We start from the raw sequence: 16,317 nt of genomic DNA, 5'->3' as shown, positions 1-16,317 counted from the left end.
AAAGTGGAAAAATTGTCAGACTGTCAACAGCTGAATCTGAGAAAATGGGCCTTTCACAAAGAGGAATTCAGAGATCTGTCTGATGGAGGATGCCATATGTGGTTCCCTTGGCACTCAGGTAACTAGACAGGCTTATGACTGAACCAGGTATCTGATCCTCCTTTCTGGTCCCTGGCTTTGACGGCAGAACACAAGTCCTGAGGGAGAGGGGTGTTGCATAATCCCTACCCTCCCCAAGGACAACCTCAAAGTGTAGCGCGTACACCGAAGCCTTTTTTTCACCTTGTGGAAGCCTCATCAATTTCATCCGACAATGTTGTGGGGTACATATAGCTTTTCTCTAGTCTGGTGTTCATAAATCCCCCATCTTGACCACTTTTTGTTTCATAGACATATCGTTCCTTGGTGAAAACCTTAATGCAGACTTGCATAACTTCTGCCTGTGCAGCCCCTGCACCCTATCTCTGTGGTACCTTAAGTGGAATTCCAGTTAAATGCTAACTAGGTCTAAACGTGCTCCAATCCCCATTCAAGATTATCTACCCTGTGTAAAAAAAAAAAAAAAAAAAAAAAAAATCTAGGGTTGCCTATTCTAAAGCTGCTGCGGTCTGGTAACATGATTGAGTTTCAGTGCCACCTTCAGTGTATAGTAGAGACGGCAACAATGGCTGAAGAGCCTGGGTGATGACATCACCCGTAGGCTTACTGTGGGGGCAGCATGTCTCTGCTGTATCAACTACACTGAAGCTGGTGCTGAAACCAAATCGTGACTGACCGCCATGGCTTCAGCATAGGCAAGTATATTATTTATTTATTTTTTTCCTTTTTACAGGGTAGATGGAATAGTCTTAGAATGGAGTGAGTAAGTTTAGGCTTAGAATTTGAGTGGAATTCCACATTAACTTTTCTCTTGTCTGTTACGCATACTTCTCCAACCTCTCCTTACCTTTAAGCTCTTCATATGCAAGGTTGTGTTGTTGGGGTTTTTTTTTTTTTTTTTTTTTTTTTTTTTTTTTTTTTTTTTTTTTTGCCATTACTTCAGCTTGTAGGGTATCCTGAGTTGGCTGCACATTCCTGCAGGGAACCTTTCTTGGTTCTTTACCAGGATGAGGTAATGTTGCACATTGGCCTTTCTTACCACAGAGATTATCTTTGTTCCATTTGACTTCTGAAATTGTCACTTTTTTTTTTGTCCTAATTGTTAGCATCCTAAGGAGAATGTGTTTTCTATCTATGGATGTTGATTTATCTGAAATCTACATCTTGGTGTTTGACATTCTGGTTCTCTGTTCTGCCTGAGAGTCCTATGATCTCAAAGGCACAGTTCTTCCTTTGCCAGTCGAGGGCCATTCCATCTGGACTGTCAGAAGCTTGATGCTGCATAGCAATGAAGTCCTAATAGATTTATGGCTGCCTGGATGTCTCTTCACAAAGTTTTATCAGGTAGATGTGAATGCCTCTGCGGTGCCCTTATTTTATTTATTTTTTCTAGTGGGAATCTCACCACCCTGTTTTGGGTGTTTTGACCTTGTTGCCCATTGTCATGTTTGGTGCTTTGGGACATCCCGAGTAGCTATAAAGTTCTGTGTCCTGTGATGTATGACTCTTTATTTTATTTTTTATTTTTTTTCCCCCTTTGGGAACTGTAGAATCCTTGGAACAAAACGGGACAGATCCCTCCCTGTTTGTCTCTTCCTCCATTGCTTGCTACAAAACTGAGGCTTAGCTGGAATGCATTGGGTGGGGTGTATTTCTGTGCTGCTTTTTCTCTCCTGACGTTGGCAGCATAACACCAGTCTGGAATATAAAGCCCTGTAAAGTTTACAGGTAAACCAAGTGTGGTGGGGTGTTTTTTATGAAGTGACCACAACTGAGAAACATTCCTGCTTACAGTATGTTGACTGTAACCTTACTTTGGACATGTATTGGGGGCCAAATGTACTCATTTGATACTTGGATACCCAGCGTTAGAACATAGAAAAATTGTTCTGGTACAGGAGACCAGAGTGCTGGATGGACGCATGTTCTTGATGTGCGAAGTCTATTTTTTCTGATGGTGACTCTTGGCCAAAACCTTTCAGCATGTACAGCACTTTTTTTTTCTTTCCCTTTTTTTTAATAGTTCTACTATTGTACTTGTCAGACAGCCATGTTGTTGACCAAACATATGGCAGTTGCAAACATTTTAAGTCTAAGGGCTCTTTCACACAGACGTGTCCTTGTATGGAACCTGCTCTGCTCAGCGGGGGAACGCTCCGTCAGTCCCCACTGAGCAGGAAGATGTGCAGGGACGGACTTGTCAGAGCGCTCTCTCCCCTATGGGGGGGGGGGGGGGGGTCAGATGAGGACTGTAGATTCTGTCATCCGATCCTCAGACGGATGGAAAAGTAGGTTTTTCATCCATCAAGCTTTTTCGGAGCGGGTTGGATGTCAGCGGACATGTCACAGCTGACATCCAACGCTCCATAGAGGTCTAAGTGTCCATTCAGGTCCACCTAAAAGACGGACAGGCAGATCTGAACGGACAGTCTGTGTGAGAGGCCCAATCAGTTTTAACCAGTTTTACATGCTGGCTTTTTAGCTGAGTTTTAGAGCAGTGGAGTACAGTTTGCAGGATATCCATTGCATTATTTTTTATTTTTATTTTTTGCCAATGGCAACCTGCAGTCATCTCTGCATTGATTTTTAAAGTAATTTGAAGAGAACAAAACCTAGGTCATGAAATGGTCTTAATTACATGACAGCATTAATAGAAATGCTGGCCAAGCATCTGTACATTCAAGGCTTTATTTTGAACAGCACCAAGAAACATTTTACCAATTTAAGCAAATTTTAAACAAAAAAACTCAACCTGAATGCAGGAAAAACAGCAATATGAAAAGCTGGTTATTTTTATAATGCTACTTGGTTATGTTTAAAATAAAAAAAAAATAATAAAAAAAAGAGATCATTGCCTGACCCATTTATTTTACCTATCTTCCCATAAAATTGTATCAATAAAAGCCTCCCTTGTGTAGATATCCAAAAGCCCTGAGAATCCAGCTGAATGCAGCCATTGTGATGTCAGTAGACTCAGAGCTGGTGCTCTACTGACACTATAGTATTCCACTTTGCTTCTACAGCTACATAGTATTATGTATGGAGAGTCAGAAGACTCCAAACAAAAAAGGGCTATGATGTGCAAGAGGTGCCATTTTAGGACATGGACTCTTCCAGAGTAATATAACAAGTTCAGAGTTGCATTAGCAGTACCCCTAGACTTGGTATATTTAATCCTTGCGGTGGGGGATTCCTAAAGTGTAAGTGAACCCTCACCTTGTAAAACAATGGTAAATCCTCACACTTGCCACTTTTTTTTTTTTTTTTTTTTTTTTTTTAACATATATTTTTTTAATAGGTGATCACATACCATCTTTACATGGTTCAACAGGCACATATCAGAAAAATGAAATGCTGGGCTTCGATTTTTAAAATACTTTTTTCTGTGCTTATAAATACAATTAAATTGGTGACTGGGCCCCTTTAAACTTTGTACTGAAGTATATATTTTTTGTTTTAATATGCACAGCAAATGGTTAAGAGCTGGGTGCCCCTCCACTGTATATTGGCTGCTTGAGATTTGTAAAGACTTTTCTGGAAGGAAACTAGGTGCTATTTCTGACCTCTCCCCTTTTAAAAAGCTAATTTGCCTGGCAGCCACGCTGACCCTTTTCCTCTTTCTTTGTTACTATCATTGTCCTGAAACATGCAATTATGAGCTGTTGTGAGCTGAGATTTTCTTGACCCGCTGGCTTCGATACCTTAAGTGACCTGGAATGAGTACACAGAACAGCTAGAGTAGTATCATTTTTTCATAAGGAGGTAGGTAATTGCAGCCTCCCATGTTTGGTGACCAGGATGTTTACTTGTATATTAGCATAATGTCTTTTGGTTCATGTAAAAAAAAGTATTCCAACAAAATGGTACTACTGCTTTTACTTAGTGCTCTCTATTCTTTCTGATCATTGCAGGCCCCAAAGATTATGGAAACAAACCTGACCAAGGTAAGCTGGTGTATGGGTTAAACAATCGCCACAGGTATGAATTTAGAACTGTTTTCTGAAAGCAGATGGAAAGATTTGTTCGTTTCGTTCTTTTTGTTTAATGTTCCCAAAACAAAATGAACACAGCAACAAAAATCCATAATTTTTTTTTTTTTTGTGATGTTTGTTTTTGCAGACTGACTGTACAGCCTTCCTTGGCATCTTTCTAATGAGGGTGTTTTTGATTAGGGAGTGTGTGGGGAAGTACATTTCCCAACTGTGTGTAATGCATATCTCCACACCACCTGAAACACAAGTTGGTATACTGGACAGCCTTGGGCCCCCTCTCCCTTCTCTATTTTATTTGCTAGCCAGCTCCTCTTTTCAGGTGCTTCCAGCTGTTCTCTGCCTCAAATCATTGTAACAAACTCATTCCATGCCTGGTGCTGGGGGTCAAAGATGAGGAACTGTCTGCACAGTGGGAAGCCTTCCTTTGTGACTCTTGATGTTCCTTCTGCTATGGAGGCTGGAGAACTAAGCTGGCTTCATATTGTGCATTGTTAGAGAAACTCAAAACAGATCATCAGAAAACCTCTATACCTAGTGTGGCTTTCGGCTGCTTCCTGACTGCCCATTGAGGATGCATGTACATAAGCAGGCGAGTCACACAGAGGTACAGTCCCTATCTGAGTGTGCTGACTTTTGACAGATTCCTGCTAGAAGTTGTGGTGATTTAACATCGTAGAACATGGAGGGGGCATTGCAGTCCGCTGAGTGATGGTGGGAGATGCAGGCCAATACATATAACATCTAGTATGTCCAAGCGGTGGAATGGAACAAACTGACTACAGAAATGCAGGGAATCTCAGGGATGCAAACTGACAATCACCCAGGTTATTGGCGGCAGCTGGTAACCTATGCCCTTCTTTTTTCTTTTTTTTTTTTTTTTTTTTTTTTTTTTTCTCCACCTAGACTAGAGTGATTAGTTTTTCCCACTTCTAGTGATGGCTGAAATGTTCCATCTCATTATGCAATGCATTTGGCCATTGCTAGGTAGGGTGGGGGTCTATGGGTATGCAAATGGAAACATTGAGAAGGTAGTTGCTTTCAAAATGGTTTATTCAGGTGGGTGGCATTGGCGGGGAGCATCGTTGTAGGAAAAGGTGTTTTATAGAACTTGGGGCGTAGCACACATTTTTATACTTTTGAGGTGCCCTTAGCGTTTTATCCCTATTTACATGTATCTACAGAACCTCTTGCATCACTTTTTATTACCGTTTTTACCCCCAGACGATCAAGACAATTCTGACAATAACACAGTATTTGTGCAAGGTCTAGGAGAGGATGTGTCTCCAGATCAGGTGGCTGACTACTTCAAACAAATAGGAATTATAAAGGTAAACATGATTTTCTTTTCAAAATTCTGTGCCCTCCAAGGAAATTTGAGAATAGAAGTGTGCCTATTTTGCTGTGTTTAAGTGCAGGGAGAGAATGTAGGGCCCATTCGCATCAGTGCATTGATCTGCATTTTTAGTGCAGCTCTAAAACGCAGATCAACAGGACATCTGAAAAATTTCCAGTGTCATATTCACTCCCTAACACTGCACAGATGTTGCCACGTATTAAAACAAGTAAATGTACATGCATTTTCCATACATTTTTGTGCATGTTGGTGTTAATTGGCCCTCAGATTTCACTTGCTGAATATTTATTACAGGGCTGTGATCCCTTGGGCCTATACCTTTCCAAAATTAATTGGTAGTGGATTAAATGTTACTGTTGAATTTCCAATTTCAGTACAGTTAGTTTTTGCTTCATTGCCCTTAGTAGTTAATGTAATGCTTGTTTCCACTTTTTCTTGGAATGTCTTTTAAAATCGGACAAATGTAGAACCTGTAGCAGGACTTGCTATATACACCCACGCCCTGTGGCCATTTCCGAAGAAAACTAGATAAATCGTAGCTAGATGTCTTGAGGGCTGTAAGGTGATTCAAGCCATTTATTTCCACAAGGCAAAGCATTTAGATGGGTTAGTGTACGTCAATATTTGTGAATATTAAATCTGTTTTCAGATTAACAAGAAGACTGGAAAGCCAATGATTAATCTTTACACTGACAAGGAAACCGGCAAATCTAAAGGGGAAGCTACTGTATCTTTTGATGATCCTCCTTCTGCCAAAGCAGCTATTGATTGGTTTGATGGTAAGAAAGATGTCTGTGGTGCTTTTTATTCCCCCCCCCCCCCAAAAAAAATTGTGCCTGGAGTTGCCCTTTATTTTACTTGTGTAATAAGGCAGCGCACTTGAATTTGTGCAGTGTCATTGAAATGCACAATGTTGACATCCTGAATGTTTGTTTTGTGTTACAGGAAAAGAATTTATGGGCAATAATATTAAAGTCTCATTTGCTACTCGAAGGCCTGAATTTTTGAGAGGAGGTTCCAGTGCTGCTGGTGGTGGTGGTGGCGGTGGTAGACGTGGTGGTGGTAAGTATTAAACTGTGACCCTTTGGACACATCTGTTTTGCGTGGCATCAGGTATATCTTGACAGTTGCCTTGTATGTGTACCTCATCAAATATCCTTATAAAATCAACTGTCTGTTGGGGCAGATATTAAAATCCGTTACTGTAATGGTGTGTGGGGTGGGAGGTTCCATACCTTTCTTTGAAGGCCAAAATTATTTTAAACAACTTAGATCTTTGGGCATACTATGTACATCCAAAGAGTGAACCTTTGATCACAAGCTTATGGTTACAGTAGCAGACACCAGCTTGTGTGGGCTTTGTAGAGCGGACGACCAGCTTGAAAGTGATGCGGCAGCTTCATAGCTGACGACCCCCCGCCCGCCCCCCTCTTGCCGGCGGACTGTCCTTCTCCCATGGTTCCCGGGCTGTCCCATGCTTACCGACACCAGGGAACACATCCACTGGCTGGGGGAGATTGACTGCAGTGAGACGGAAACCGGAAGGATGTCACTTCCCGTTTCATATACACTTTCCTGGCCAGTGCAGCCAGGTCTATTGTCTCCAAAAAGAGTAAATCTCATCTGCTCAGTGCTATTACATAGGGGTTTATTAACCCCATGTGATAGCCATCACATAAAAGATAAAATATATTAAAAATTGACAACACCCTGTTGCCCCTCATCTGTGCAAATGCATCCCCAGGGTGCGTACATGTATGTAAACTATGGTCACACCACACGTGACATATCGCCGTGAATGTCTGAGTGAGAACAATAATTCTAGCACAAGAGTTCCTAGCTAATTCTAAACTGATGAGCTGTAAACCCTTTTTCAAGCGTCACCTATGGTGATTTTTGGCAACATCGTGGGCGCATGCAATTTTAAAACATGGAATTGGGTTATTTACTCGCTGCAACCTACTTTTTATATTTTAACCAAAAATGGCTTATGGCTTGGTTTTGCACTAAAATTAAATTTTTCTGGAAAATTAGCTTTTTTAATAAAGGTGATAGTTGCAACTTTATATTTCATGTGACATTTGCACAACTGTTTATCGTACATCACAGGGCACAGAGCCACATTAAAAACTGCGGATTATATAGGCACGTTCAGATGGACACTGGTGCACCCTTAACAGGAAGTTCAATTCCCCATATAACCCCTCCCCTTCCCGTGCGTACCTCAGTTTTTTTTCGCCATTGTCTTAGGGGTTTGTCACAAATTAAGATGTGCTGTGTTGAGCTCAGCTCAAATATTCCTTGCTGTTCCCTATGCTCAGTTTCATTTGAGACTACTGCAAATAGTATCCTATAGGCCTGGAACAAGAAGATTCAGGCACTAGATTTTTCAGTGCATTTGTCACCAAAAGTGTGCCAGAGCCTCAGTTGGTGGAGGATATCTGAGAATCTGCATGAGGGGAAATCCTCACTGGTTACCTGGAAGGTGGTAACAGATGCCAGCCTTTCAGGTTTGGCAGCAATCCTGGAAGAAGCATCTGTCCAGGGGAAATGGTCCCGAACTGAAAGGACCTTGCCCATCAACAGACATTAAGAAAAAAAGTTTTTGAGAGAGAAGGAATCGGAACAGCAAGGATACCACTTCCCAGTAATTATAAAGAGAAAAGTAAAGGGCCAAGAAAGGGGCTGGGGAATCACCAACCCCTGGGACTTTTAGGGTATCGAATCAGAGTTGACAGAAAATTAGATAAAATAATATAGTTTTATTTATGTTAGAAAATCTAGTTTATACATTCATAAAAACAATTTTGCCCATTGATGCGTAGACAGGCGTTTTCAAGATTGACCAAGATTTCATTTATCCATACAGGACAAAAGGAAAAAGCTGCGATTATTCAACATGTTTCGCCCAGAATGGGGCTTCTTCAGGAAAGTTATTTAAGCAGCCAGAAAAATAGCACTAAAATAAGGATATATATCATGAATGTCACGATAAATCAATACATATAGGTAAAGAGAATAATTTAAGAATCCAAATATTACATTAGTCTGAAAAAAATAAAATAACATAAATAGAAAAATGTGATATAATGTTCAAACATTTGATAAATATATTGAGTCCATTGATAACTGGAATGAATACAATATGCATAATATCTCACCAAAGTCGCCAAAGACTCCCTGTATCAGTAATAAATTCTCATAGTGTCATTGAAAGATCGATTGGGTTAGGACATGAAGTCTATACTGGCTCATAGCCGAGATCAAGAGAGATGTCGCCAATTGGGTCTGTAGAGAGGGATAAAAAAATGGATGTTAAGTAATGGGGATATATATATATATATATATATATATATATATATATATATATATATATATATATATATATATATATATCTCAAATAATAAGGGCCAATATAAAAAAAATAAAATGATAAAAATAGAGATGATAAAAGGGATAATTCTATGGAACCCACAGTAATTCCCTGGGTAATTTCATTGAATCAATAAGGCTAACACAGAGTTCTGAGAATATTCAAAATTGTGTCAGGATAATCCATGGGCTGGGGTATATTTTAATCGTTAAGAAAAAATGCGAGTTGATACTGAAAAAAGACAAAATGATAGAAAACATGGATAAGGGATAAATAAAAAAGCCAACAGAGACCTCCAGCAGGATCTACCATATAGAGATCCCCAGCAAGGTCTGACTTGAACAGTTAGAACGGTGGCATCTGTTATAAACTAGCCTACCCTTTCAGTTACAAAGAATTCCAGGGAGAGACGTCCTATCCCATCAATTGCCAAGAGGCAACTGATTAGGATGGGAAACTTTAAACCTCTCCAGCTCGGCGGCGTCTGACGTCACTGCCGAGCTGCGGGCGGAGAGAGGGGGAAGGGCTGCCTAGGTTTGGTGAGATATTATGCATATTGTATTCATTCCACAGTTATCAATGGACTCAATATATGTATTTATCAAATGTTTGAACATTATATCACATTTTTCTATTTATCTTATTTTTTTTTTTTCAGACTAATGTAATATTTGTATTCTTAAATTGTTCTCTTTACCTATATGTATTGATTTATCGTAACATTCATGATATATATCCTTATCATTTTAGTGCTATTTTTCTGGCTACTTAAATAGCTTTCCTGAAGAAGCCCCATTCTGGGCAAAACATGTTGAATAATCGCAGCTTTTTCCTTTTATCCTGTATGGATAAATGAAATCGTGGTCAATCTTGAAAACGCCTGTCTACGCATCAATGGGCAAAATTGTTTTTATGAATGTATAAACTATATTTTCTTTCTGTATAACATAAATAAAACGATTATTTTATCAAATTTTCTGTCAACTCTGTGATTCGATGCCCTAAAAGTCCCAGGGGTTGGTGATTCCCCAGCCCCTTTCTTGGCCCTTTATTTTTCTCTTGCCCATCAACATTCTAGCGATTCAGGCAACTCCGTGTAGCTCTAAGGGCCCAGACATTCAGGTTGCAGAATTCTGTCGGGATTCAATCCGACAATGCCACAGCAGTGGCTTATATCAATCATCAAGGGGGCACCAGGAGTCAGGCAGCCCAGGGAGAGGTAAACCATGTCCTAACCTGGGCAGAAAAACACGCCATGCATATCGGCAATATTCATTCCACGGGTAGGGAACTGGCAGGCAGACTAAAGTCAACAGCAGTTGTTCCCGGCTGAATGGTCCCTTCACCCCGGCATCTTCCTGGCTATAGGCCAAAGATGGGGGATCCCGGATGAAGATCTGTTTGCGGTCAGGTTCAACAAAGTTGACAACTTTGTCAAGGACAAGGGATCCACTCTCATGTGGAACATATGCCTTGGTGACCCAGTGGGATCAGTTCTCACTGATTTATACATTCCCTTCTATTCTGCTGCTACCTCATCTTCTTCGCAGGATCAAGCGGGAAAGGAATTCAGTAGTTCTTGTGGCCCAGAAGATCTTGGTAAGCAGAAATGGTAAAGATGGTGGTAGGGGCCCCATAGCCCCTTCTACCATGTCCAGACCTGCTGTCGCAGGGACCAGTGTGCCATCCTACCTTACAAATGCTAATTTTAACGGTTTGGCTATTGAAACCCACATTCTGAAGAATCGTGGGCTTTCAGGCTCAGTGATGCCTACCTTGATTGATGCAAGGAAGCCAGCTTCCAGAGTCATTTATTATAGTCTGGAAGGCATATGTTTCCTGGTGTGAATCCAGGAGTTGGTGTCCCAGGAAGTAGGTCATGGGTAGAATGCTTGCCTTTCTGCAAATGGGGCTAGAGATGAAACTGGCCTTGAGTACTCGAGGACCAGGTCTTGACCTTATCAATATTGTTTCAACGTCCGCGTGCTTTGCATTGTTTGGGCCGAAGCTTTATACAGGGGGGTAACACTGCTTAATCCACTGGTGAGATCACCCCTGAACTCTTGGGACTTGAATTTAGGTGTCGGCATTGCGGAAACAGCCTTTTGAACCGATACAACATATTCCTTTGGTCCTTTTGACAAGGAAGCTAGTTCTTCTGGTAGCCATTTCTGCTGCAAGAAGGGTATCCGAGTTGGCGGCTCTTTCTTGTAAAGAGCCATATTTAACTGTTCACAAGGATGGTAGTATTACATTCTCATCCTAGCTTTCTGCCAAAGATGGTTTCAGGTTTCACCTAAACCAGGATATTTTACCTTCATTTTTTTCCTAGAACCCTGTTCTACAGAAGTCGCTACGTTCTTTGGATCTAGTGAGAGCAGTCCAAATATTTGAAGGCGACTGCTCAGATTCAGAAAACATGTTTTGTTCATGTTGCCTGAAGGTCCTAGGTAAGGACATGCTGCATCGAAAGCCACTATTGCCAAATGGATTTGGCAAGTGATTATTCAAGCTTATTGCTTGAAGAGGAAGGTTCCACCTTTTTCAATTCAAAGCGCACTCCACCAGGGCTGTTAGTGCTTCTTGTGCAGTGCATCACCAAGCCTCCATGGCTCAAATCTGCAAGACCACAACCTGGTCTTCAGTCTATACATTCACCAGATTCTATCAGGTGGATGTAAGAAGGCATGAGGATATCGCCTTTGGGCGCAGTGTGCTGCAGGCAGCAGTTTAGGTCCTCAGGTCTAATTGCACCCTACTTTTGTTTGTGTCCCAACCGGTGGCATTGCTCTGGGACATCCCATACAGTTATTACTGTGACTCTGTGTCCCGTGATATAAAAATCCTATTTTCTTGTACAATGGCTTACCTGTAAAATCCTTTTCTTGGCATGCATCACGGGACACAGACTCCCCCCTTCTGGTTACACGTGTATTGTATTGCTACTAAACTGTGGTACTCCCGGTAAGGGGGGGTGGAAATTTAACTTCCTGTTTAGGGCGTGCCAGTGACCATCACCGAAGGTGCCTATATCCCATACAGTTATTACTGTAGCTGTGTCCCGTGTGATGTACTCCAAGAAAAATTGTACAGGTAGGCTGTTATAAAAAATCCAATTTTTATTAGTTTTTTTTAATTTTAGTGCCTCTGCTTTCAGAAAATATATATAATATGGGGGGGAGGGTGTGTGTGTTTTAAGTGCCAAAAATTAGGATTTTTTAAAATGTATGCAACAAAGAAATTTGCTCTAGACCTGAACTGGCTAATTTTTGTTTTTGTTAAACTTTACTTATTGCTTTTCTACATGCTTCATTGGTAGTAAAAAGCTGTACTTTTTTATTTTTTCCTAGGTCATAGAGGTGGTGGCTTTGGTGGGGGCCGTGGCTCCTTCAGAGGTGGCAGTGGTGGACCTCAAGGTGGTGACTGGGCTTGTCCAAATTCGTAAGCCTCTCTTTATTTAAAGAAAAAATATAAATCATATGTATTCTAAACAAACACTAAAATGTGTATTGTGACTTTTTTTTTTTTTTTTTTTTTTACAGCTCTTGCGGTAATGTTAACTTTGCCAGAAGAGATTCCTGTAACCAGTGCAGTACACCAAGACCAGATGATTCCAGACAGGGTGGAGGTTGGTAGTCGCTCTAATTTTCCTAACAATCTTTACTCCATATTTATAGTAGTACCACAAGTGCCTCCATGACGCTTAAATGCAACTATGTCAAATTCACTATTTCATAAATGTTGCCTTTTGATTTGCCACATTTTTATCTGTTGCCTGAGCAGACAAAATAGCATGGCTCGGGTGTGTTGCTTGGCTCACTTGATTACCTGTGATTGCTTGGCACTGGGACTGTTGCATTGTTTTAAATCTGACCTATCCATTTGCCTGATGTGTGATACTTTATTTTATACAGATCGCAGTAGAGGTGGTTATGGGGGTGATAGAGGATTCAGAGGTCGTGGAAGGGGTGGTGACCGAGGCGGCTATGGAGGAAAGATGGGAGGCAGGTGAGTAAACGGTCTGTGGCAAAGAAAGCTATAAGGGCCCACTAACATCATTGTATTGTGGCCATTTATTTGAATGGGCTGCATAATGCACTAAAACATACCAGGAAAGATGCGTGTGCAATTTCTGGCAGAGCAATACAACACTAAGTGAATTGCCTCAAGGTGCTTTAGCGTGCTGTTCAGAATGAGTAACCTCACATCACACCAATGCAGGGGTCTCAAACTGGTGACCTTCCAGCTGTTGCGGAGCTACAAGTCTCATTATGACTCTGCTTGAGAGAGTCATGCTTGTCAGCCTTGCCATGCCTCATGGGACTTGTATTCTTGTACTTTCGCAACAGCTGGAGGGCTGCCAGTTTGAGACCTCTGCACTAAGGCAAGTGACGTGGATTGCCACAATGCAATATTGTGAATGGGCCTGAATTATTATTATACTTTTTTTTTTTTTTTTTTTCTTTTTTTTGTTTCTGTAATACCTATCCAATAAAAAAAATTGAAAATGTCTTCAGTATATTATATATTTATTTTACTAGTAATTGCAGCAATCAGCAACTTATAGCGGGGCTGTGATATTGCAGTGGATAGTCGAACACTTTTTGGATTAGTGACACTAATACAGTGAGTGCTAAATATATGCTGCCACTGTACTAATGACATGGGCTGGAAAAGGTTTACACATCAGGGGTGATCACCAGGTTAACTGTGCCTAGCCAGTATTTTGGTGTGCTGTGGGAGGTGCTTCTTACTAGGGGAAGGCATAGATTCACGTCCCTGCTTTGCAGGAACACAGGATCCATGCCTTCCCTACTGACAGAACCACAATCTGCCTTTTTTTACAATTCTGCCTCTGCTGGATGACAGGTGACAGTCTACGGTACCTGCAGATATCCTGCTGTGTATAATTGGAGCAGGCCGTCGGCAGCTAGAATGTGTGACCCAGAAGTGTTAAATCACGTGCTAGGTACGTGATCCAGTGCAGCAGTGCCAACTCGCCACGGTATAAGGAAGTTATAGGGGCGGTGGGCAAGTGGTTAAGAAGCCATCTCTTCAGCACTGGCAGCACCTATGCAGTAATAGACCTCTATTTTATGGTCAAAGCCCTGTTTCTCCAATCTTTAACCACTTCGCATCCAGGCCAATTCTGACATTTTTCTCCATGTGTGTAAAATTCAGAATTTTTTTGCTAGAAAATTACATAGAACCCCCAAACATTTTTTTAGCAAAGACCCTAGAGAATACAGTGGCGGTCATTGCAACTTTTTATCTTGCACGGTATTTGCGCAGAAATTTTTCAAACACGTTTTTTCAGAAAAAAGTTTCATGCTTTAAAAAAAAAAAAAAGTTAGCACAATTTTGTTGCATAATGGGAAAGAGAAAGATATGCCGAGTAAAGAGATACCCAACATGTCACACTTCAAAAGTGCACGCGCTTGTGGAATGGCGCCAAACGTTGGTATTTAAAAATCCCCATAGGCAACGCTTTCCTTTTTTTTTTTTTTTTTTTTTTTTTTTTTTTTTTTCTGGTTACATGTTTTGAGTTAGAGGTCTAGGGATAGAATTATTGCTCTTGCTCTAACGTTCGCGGTGATACCTCACGTGTGGTTTGAACACCGTTTTCATATGTCGACGGGACTTGCGTGTGCGTTCGCTTCTGCGTACAAGCTCACGGGGACAGGGGTGCTTTAAATTTTCACCAAATGCCGATATCTGAATGATGTCTGTAACCTCGGGCATCATTCAGATATACCACCACAAAGCCCACAACGTCATATGACGTAGCTTGGGCGCCAAGTGGTTAAAGATGAACAAATCCTCATTTGATTTATAAAATTACATTAAAAATTGTGACATCCATGTATAAATCCCACACGTGAATAACGTCCTCAGTGAGTATAGGAAATGCTCCTCTCCACCTGCATGTGTCGCAATGCACTCACCAGACTTAATTTACCCCTATTACAGGGAGTCAAATTGCGCATATGGGAAAATCCAAGATGTCATACATGAGGTCACAGGAATGGATCCAAACCACTGCTGTCTGTTCAATTTTCATGTAGATGGCGTATTCAAAGCTCCAGTTATGCCATATAGAGATATAATGCTCTCATGGTGCAGTAATTCAAATAATTTATTTAAAAATAAGGTTGTATTGAACTTGGATCAGACGGCAGGGATAAACATAAATTTTATAGAAATTGCTGGTTTGTGCTCCAGCTGACCAGAAATATAGTATCTCAAACATTGTTTGAGAAGTTATTTCCAGTCAGCTAACGGCGATTACTGTGCAATATATGCTGATCCCTGTTGTCTTTTGGTGCAAGTGCAATACAACCTTAGGAGAAGATGTCCCCTTCTGTCTGTAAGAACGATCAAGTGGCGCTATGATCAGTCTTGTGGTGCACAGAGCCACCAGCAGGAAATGATGCCTGATGTCCCCACTGAAATGTCAAGGATTTCAAATGACGTACTGCGAGCTGGAAGTGGTTAAGGATTAAGGATATAATTGTGGTACATTGCTGGTATTTGGAATCCAGTCTGTCATTTTTCTTGGTTTACTATTTAGTCACTGATGTGGATCATGTTTACAGTTAGTAAAGCATCCAACGCTTGCTATTTATGCACTTTTTTTATTTTCAAGATGACGACTTGCCAATTGTTAAAGAGCAATAATGATTATAGAATTGTACTTTTTAAAATGGCAATGGGAGTTTTTGTAGCTTAAAAAATAAAAATGTAATATAATTTTCTTCTCTGCTTCTTGTTAGGAATGACTACAGAAGTGACCAGCGCAACAGACCATACTAACCTGAAATTCATCTCTTCTGCTTTACATGTGGGCCTCATTCTACTTAGAATTAAGTTAAAGATTACTTGATTTAGTTTTTGTTTGATATTTACCCTATAATGTGAGGATACATTTTCCCATTTAAAAGACTATTGGAACATTATTTTACACAATTATGACCCTAAATTCTGTTTGAAAATGAGAGTATGAAATCTTGCCAAAAGTGTTTTTGTAATACAATAAACCTTACTTGTTTTTACCTTGCTTATTTTTACTTGTGCGCATTAGTATGAGTATATTTAGAATTTATTGTTTTAGCCATGAAATTATCAATATGTGACCAATAGTTCATCAGTATGTGAGCTAGTTTTGAGGCATTTTTTTCCTGGTCCTGGAAAGAATATTTCCATTCAGCCTAGTATATTTTCAGTCGAAGGCTGAGACAATCTGTTTCAATGGCAATTAATGTTGACATTGATGGATTTGTCTTGGTAGACTTCAAAAACAAAAAACCTCAGTCTTGCAGTATGGATACAACCATTTGTTCTTTGCCTATTGAGATTTTTATTACACAAATGTACATGAAACAGAAGGGGGGGGGGGTAATAAGCTTCAGGATTAGATCCATGTAATCTACATATATCAGTAGGTTATATATATACTATGTAAGGCAAGTCAAGTACAGCATGGCGATTCCCTGATAGG

General features: G+C 40.5%; 1 protein-coding gene across 2 annotated transcripts in view; it reads left to right on the top strand.

Annotated features, from left to right (window-relative positions):
• TAF15 (TATA-box binding protein associated factor 15) overlaps window positions 1-15,871 on the top strand; it is a 64,306-nt gene extending 48,435 nt beyond the window's left edge. For both annotated transcript variants that reach the window (XM_077482176.1, XM_077482175.1), the window contains 8 exons: window positions 4,011-4,043; window positions 5,313-5,419; window positions 6,095-6,224; window positions 6,391-6,507; window positions 12,170-12,260; window positions 12,362-12,447; window positions 12,734-12,827; window positions 15,593-15,871. In XM_077482176.1, the coding sequence (XP_077338302.1) occupies window positions 4,011-4,043; window positions 5,313-5,419; window positions 6,095-6,224; window positions 6,391-6,507; window positions 12,170-12,260; window positions 12,362-12,447; window positions 12,734-12,827; window positions 15,593-15,632 (698 nt within the window). In that variant the 3' untranslated portion in view covers window positions 15,633-15,871. The remainder of the gene's footprint in view (window positions 1-4,010; window positions 4,044-5,312; window positions 5,420-6,094; window positions 6,225-6,390; window positions 6,508-12,169; window positions 12,261-12,361; window positions 12,448-12,733; window positions 12,828-15,592) is intronic.
• The last annotated feature ends 446 nt before the right edge of the window (window positions 15,872-16,317 follow it).

Source organism: Lithobates pipiens, unplaced genomic scaffold (assembly GCF_037356315.1).
Source record: "Lithobates pipiens isolate NorthernLeopardFrog02 unplaced genomic scaffold, aLitPip1_a1.2 Scaffold_16, whole genome shotgun sequence".
Lineage (NCBI taxonomy): Eukaryota > Metazoa > Chordata > Amphibia > Anura > Ranidae > Lithobates > Lithobates pipiens.
Note: the sequence above shows the minus strand (reverse complement) of the source record. Positions and strands in the feature narration are given on the sequence as shown.